Source organism: Paramacrobiotus metropolitanus, unplaced genomic scaffold (genome assembly GCF_019649055.1).
Source record: "Paramacrobiotus metropolitanus isolate TYO unplaced genomic scaffold, Prichtersi_v1.0 Parri_scaffold0000308, whole genome shotgun sequence".
Taxonomy (NCBI): domain Eukaryota; kingdom Metazoa; phylum Tardigrada; class Eutardigrada; order Parachela; family Macrobiotidae; genus Paramacrobiotus; species Paramacrobiotus metropolitanus.
The window spans coordinates 17945-24325 of record NW_026570528.1 but is presented as its reverse complement, the minus strand read 5'-3'; the positions used below and the strand labels follow the sequence as shown (position 1 = coordinate 24325).

Genomic DNA, 6381 nt, shown 5'->3' with positions numbered 1-6381 from the left:
CTGCGAAAAATGTTTATGTGCGAACAATTTTGCATGCTATAGTACAGTACTGTGCTGAAATACGGCTATCCAGAAAATAATTGGTAAAACCAATTGAATATGTTAGTAAACGTTCATATTTCCAGTTGATCTCATAAAATTAGATCGAATGTGTTTTGGCTTTGACAGAAGTGTTTAATTACTTTATCGCTGGCGTTGATTTACGGCAGCCATCGCAAGTTAAACCACGAAATGAGTGTGCGGAGAAAACTGAATATTTCATTCTTTCATCAATCAACTGCACCCGATTAACCGATTACAGTATCATGCTGCTTTTCGGTTAAACGCGAGGCATATTCCAGCGGCTACTCGTAGATCTGTGAGTGCCGCGTCTACCGCGATTGTAAGTATTTATAACGCGCCTTGTGGACCTGTGGTTCTGTTTTATGGCATTACCGCAAAATGCAATGTGACCTTTTCAAATTGTTTATGCGGGCACTTACTTAAGCACTTCGTGCATTGTCGATAATGGTGTTAATGGTGATTAACACTTTACGTGTTAAACTGACAGTGTACTGGCAAAATTTTCGAGAACCATGCAGTAGACCAAAAACTTATTAGTTGCCACATTTTATGCGGCATCTGCCAGGTTTTATTGCTTGCCAGTTGCCAGAGTCTCCAGGTTTTATCGCTCGCCATGCCATTGGCAGTGCCACTGGCAGGTGCCAATGCCACGTTTTACCCCCAGCCCCGACGCAGCCGTGCAACATGTACATGCAGTACGCGGGCTTATGGGCTTATCCTTGTCGTCGTACAACGTCACGCTGGGAAATTCATGCGACAGCATGTACTGGAAGACCTTTATCCATGATGGGTTAGCGTAATGGCATTCTTGGACGATCTGTTCGGCGTCCTCAGCTGTTAGGATTCCCAGTTTCAGGTCATCGCGCATCGGATACCTAAAAGCCATGATTACCGCCATAAACGCTTATTACTGTATTTGCGCTTCAACGCTTATTACTGTATTTGCGCTCATTTAGATAAGTAACTGAAGATGTCAAATGCCACACTGCAAAATGTGACGATTTCCTTACCGATGGATTTCGCAACGGCTCAGGTTGAAATTAAACACACGTTCTCCTGTTGGACACCCTTCTGCTGGAGGTATATGTTTAAAATCACGATCTTCCACTGACAACAGTATTTGTGCAACAGTCGGATCCACGTCTACAAGAACTTTGCAAAATAATTATCTTTGAAAAGTAAGCTTCGTTTATACGGTTTCGTTAATACCGATAAACGTCATATCCTTGCCCCAGTTAAAAAGTTCCGGCACATTCCACTGCATGGCCCAGAAAACCCGGCATTGCTCGGATTGGTTGGAATGTATAAATATCAGCAGGTGGTCATTGAACTCCGGGATATAATCGCGGGTCGTTTTGCTACGCACAGGTTTGCAGACGCAGACCGACGGTGTCTGCATTTTATCGACGATGAATTCCATTTTCGGGTATGAGAAACGGTTCTCCAAAATATTGCATGCGATGTGGTAAACCTGAATACATGGCAAAACAAAAGTTTTAAAATTAGTATTGGTTTGCATAAAACGTTTTGAGCCATAACACAGTATAGAGCAGTAAGATCGGTTTTACCGGCAAGCTGTTTGGAAACTGCTGCTCCAGCCATGGTAGGATGCTTCTTAATTTAGTCTTGGATAGCTTTATCTGACCCATTCCTCGAGCTTCGTTCAAAACGTAAAGTTTGAAAAGTTATATAGCAACATCACGCAACAGTGTGCGTAAAACATGGAGCAGAAGGCTAAAGCTTTCTGTTTGGTTAAGTTGTAAATATTCAGGTTTACTTGACCTCACCATAGAGGCATAAACAAGTTGTTTATTTCAAACATACACAACAGTGTACACAAGTCAGCAGTTTCAATGGTTCTTCCAACCCGATGCGCACCTATACTGCGGGTGTAGCTATAGTGGGACGTCGAGAGTACGTATGCACATTGCGCAAACTTATGCATATCCCGGCCGGTAGTATCAGCATGGTAACAAGAATAGCAGACATGCTAATCAATTATCGTTTAATCGCTTATCAGTATTTTTTACCATTATGATATGTCGAGTAGCAACTTTCCGATGTGTTGTCGAAGTCTAACTTGTTAGTTTTTCGAAATAAAATGTGAAGCACAATTGCAACTAGAATGTGAAGCCTGGTAATCGTGCAAGAAGTACTATAACAAAAATATAGTGTGATGAATAATAGCGATGCTCCGCCAGAAATGAGAATGCAGAAGATCGCTCCAGACTGCGCCAATGGTCGGATCATCAAGGAGTCGCTACAGTAGAGATTGCTTTTTTTAGTGAGTTTTATCTTCCGCTTCCAGTGTTATACCAAATGGATATTCCGGCTTATCGGAAATTTTTCCACTGTGTTCAACGACGCACCCGGTCCTCGTGATCTGCCAGGTTTACCGAATGACAGGATTTCTCGGATCTTTCGATTGCTCGATTCTTTCGGGTCGTAAAAATCGCTATCGGCACTCCCGTCTTCTTCAGTTGCTGATTCGTAGATTTGCAGACCACAATCATCGTCAGTCAAGTTTTCGTTGTTCGGCCTCGGCCCCGTTTTGCGGCGAATGTGCTGTCGATCGGGAGCAACTTGAAGAGGACCACGATAAACACGTGGCGCTCTGTACGTCATCCAGCACATAGCATAGCCGCGCCTGAACTCTTCCCCGCCAAAACCGCGAATAACTTCCAGCTGCGATGCTAATGGAAAATTCATGGTCTGCATCCAAACCGACGGTATCTCTCGTGTCTGAAGCCACACCAGTAATTCTCCGAGCACAAGGCGGAACAGATTCCGGTTACGATGGGAAGGGTGCACGTAGACGGCGCTGATGCAGCCGTGCGGCATGTACATGCAGTAGGCGATGGGCATATCATTGCTGTCGAACAATGCCATGCTGGGATAACCATGGAACAGCAGGTACTGGAAGACTTTTATCCAGGATGGATTAACGTAATGACATTCTTCCACGATCTGCTCGGCGTGATCAATCCTGAGGCGTCCCAGCATCAGATCATCGGGTACCGGATATCTAAAAGAGTAAAAGCGTTTGACTATGCTTTTCGGGAAGTGATTCAACTGCCTCAGTCAGCTGAGGGGACGGATTATCTTATATTCGAGGGGATGGACAAGCCGGGTGATTAATCTCTTGTGTGAAGGATTAAAGTGCAGCTAATATTGTACATATGAAGTGCGATGCTGGCGCTTTGTAATGATATATTTAATTGATTCTACAACGAAATATTATGATAAATGAATTCGATTGATGAATCCCTCGATTTTACGATAGAATGATATGTTTATACGATACCAATATTAATTTTGACGTGCATTAATCATGCCAAATGCGCGTAACGTGTAAAAGTGTGGCGTAGCTGGGCGTGTAGTTGCGGTGTTACCCATCAAGCTGTATTTCTGCTTATAATTCACCGGGCTTATAGGTGTACGTACGTGGCTTTCGAATTCGGTCTCTTTCTGGAGTGTATCAAACAAAAACTACCCGTACTAAAGATCATCCTTACCGTTGGAATTCACAACGGACCAAGTCGAAATTAAATACTAGCTCCCCGTTTGGACGTCCTGCTGTTGACGGTACTAGTGCGAAATCACGATCCTCGAGGGATAGCAATATTTTTCCAACACCGGGATCCACATCTACCAGCAGTATGAGTCTATGAGATATTATACGGGCACCCACTTCAGAAATCTAATCTTGTGAAAACCACTTGGAAATACATAGAATTATTTTTTTATTTGATGTATCGTCTAATACCGATGAACGTCATATTTCTGCGCCAATTAAAGAGTGCCGAAACGTCCCGTAACATAGCCCGAAAAGCGACAAATTTCTTGGCTGGCTCGGCATATACAAATACCAGCTGGTGACCGTTGAATGCCGGGATATAACCTCTGCGAGCATCTGTACGTGACAAACCGTGAATGCACATCAGTTTGCAGACAATCACAGACGGCGTGGGCAGTTTATCGACGATGAAGATGGTTTTCGGGAAGGAGAAACGGTTTTCCATAATATTACACGCCATGTGGTACACCTTGGTACAAAACATTATGATTAAGCATGGACAACACAGAGATAAGTTTTGGTTTGAATATCATATTTTTTAAAATCATAAGACAGTACATATAGATATAGTTAAGCTAAGGTTTTACCGGCAAGCTGCTTGGAAACTGTTGCTCCAGCCATGGTAGGAGCGTCTGCAATTGTTCGTTCGATAGCGTAATTCGGCGCTTATTTTTCCGACCCATTCTTCATGTTATACGTTCAAAAAGTCATGTTTGAAATGTCGTATCGAATAAACCCGAATTAAATTTGCAACACGTAAACGCGTAAAGCAGAATATGACAGTGCTGTGATAGAGCTGCAGGTAAAGTGAATAGGTACTACGAGTAGGCACTGAGGCAGTAAAACCAACCTAACCATAAAGCACAAACGATCAACAACACCGTGGTTACTTAAACATACTACTCACGATCAGTGTACACATGGTCAGCTGTTTCAGGGATACTTCAGAGCCATAAATTGCTAGTGCAGTCGGAAGTCGAGAGTATGCATAAACGCCTTACATAATCAAGTCGGTAAAACATTAGCACGATGGTAAGTGGAGCAGACATGCTAGTTTATTAACGCTCATCGAAATACAGTACATACCTTTATGGCTTATTGCAATTATTTGATTCAACTGAAGTGTTTGAACTCAAGTCATAATATAAAGTTCCAGTCCAGCTCCGAAACCTGCACAAAGTATATATGATTACAAATACTCATATGAAACAAGTACGATAAAAGTTATAAAACTAAACCGATTTCAAGTACTGTAATGTTCGACCACCAAAATGAAGCAACAATCGGATAGTTACGAACAAAAGCTATATTAACAAAAAACAACAAAGCAGGTCGTACGTCATAACAACATAGTTGGGTATAGCTAGGGAAACACAGCAATCAAAGATCGAAACTGTAAGCAGTGGTAATTGATGCGGACCGGACCGGTTTCCCATTCTTCCCCATCTGTGTCGCTGATGATGCTCGGGTCGTCGATATCACTCTCTTCCCAATCACTATCCTCATTTTCCTCGTCCAGTTCGCCGTCACCAACCATCAGATCGTCGCTCTCCTTGATAAATCCATCTTCAAGCTCATTACTCGCTCGCAAAGATTTGCGACGTCCACTAGCAGCTAGCACCCTCACCGCTTCCCCAGCAGGGTCATTTCCATTATCTTGCTCAATCTGCTTCTCGGCTTCCGAAGACCGCCTACGGCATGTCTCGCGGTCATCGGCACACCAATCCGAAGCACCATCATACCAGTCCTGGAACTCCTTACTAACTTGAAACTGCACATGATCCTCCTGCCGCTCCGTTTCAACAAGGGGTGCAAATGCCGTTGGAGTATAGCGAACCCACGTGAGGAAGGCCGCACCGCCTTTCGTATACTCCGTTCCGCCGAAAACCGCAGATCCGCCAGCTGCTGTTCCAGGGGAAAGTGCATGGTCTGCACCCATGTGGATGGCACTCCAGCCAGGCGCAGTTTAGCTAATAAATGCCCGAGCATGATCTTGAACAGACTGCGATTACGGTAAGCGTGGTGCACGTAGACAGCGCCGATACAGCCATGCAACAGGTACATGCAGTACGCCAATGGTTCGTTCCCGCCACTAAAAAGAGCGACACTGGGAAAGCCGCGGCTCAACATGTGGTGAAAAAGGTAGCGCCATCCTGGATGTCCATAGTTGCAGTTGGCAACGACAAAGTCACGATACGCAACGGTCAATTCTCCCAATCGCAGGTCCGTGGGAGAAGATATGCCGCTAGTCTACCGTCAACTCGGTTTCGGTCCGGTTCGGCTCGGTTTCGGTCCGGTTTTCAGTTGAACCGGTTTGGAGCCGATTGAACCGGTTTGGAGCCGAACCGCGTGAACCGGTTTAGAGCCGAACTGAATTCCCCTTTCTTTTGTTTATTTTTCCCCACCCTCTTTTTGTATGAACATGAATGAACATGATAGCAGATTTATTCATGATATTTACAAGTGAAAAAATAAATTATCATGAACATTGGTAGCCGGACAGTTGGGCTTCTTACATAAGTGATCCCAACGCGGATCAGAGAGAGGCTCAAAATTTCTAAGTTCACATTCGCAGTAATAACATTGAACACAGTCTAGTGAACCAAAATGAAAAAATCCATTTCCAGCTAATTCCATGGGAGAGGGTTTGAGATGTGGCCAGCCTTTGAACGACTCCAAACGCGATCCTAAAGTGCTGTAGTTGCCGAAATCATCGATTTCGCGATCGGTTAGGATGTTGC

The 6381-nt window shown here is 44.1% G+C and overlaps 2 protein-coding genes across 2 annotated transcripts; both read right to left on the bottom strand.

Moving 5' to 3' along the window:
* Positions 1 to 583: 583 nt before the first annotated feature.
* Positions 584 to 1910, bottom strand: LOC129601990 (uncharacterized). Its single transcript, XM_055500912.1, has 4 exons — positions 1632 to 1910; positions 1273 to 1534; positions 1074 to 1206; positions 584 to 938 (listed from the first exon to the last, which is right to left on the bottom strand). The coding sequence occupies exons 1-4, from the start codon at positions 1710 to 1712 to the stop codon at positions 665 to 667; spliced, it is 750 nt and encodes a 249-aa protein (XP_055356887.1). The 5' UTR covers positions 1713 to 1910; the 3' UTR covers positions 584 to 664.
* Positions 1911 to 2291: 381 nt separating this feature from the next.
* LOC129601989 (uncharacterized) lies at positions 2292 to 4386 on the bottom strand. The gene is made up of 4 exons (XM_055500911.1): positions 4228 to 4386; positions 3830 to 4109; positions 3579 to 3711; positions 2292 to 3088 (listed from the first exon to the last, which is right to left on the bottom strand). The coding sequence occupies exons 1-4, from the start codon at positions 4321 to 4323 to the stop codon at positions 2374 to 2376; spliced, it is 1224 nt and encodes a 407-aa protein (XP_055356886.1). The 5' UTR covers positions 4324 to 4386; the 3' UTR covers positions 2292 to 2373.
* Positions 4387 to 6381: the final 1995 nt, after the last annotated feature.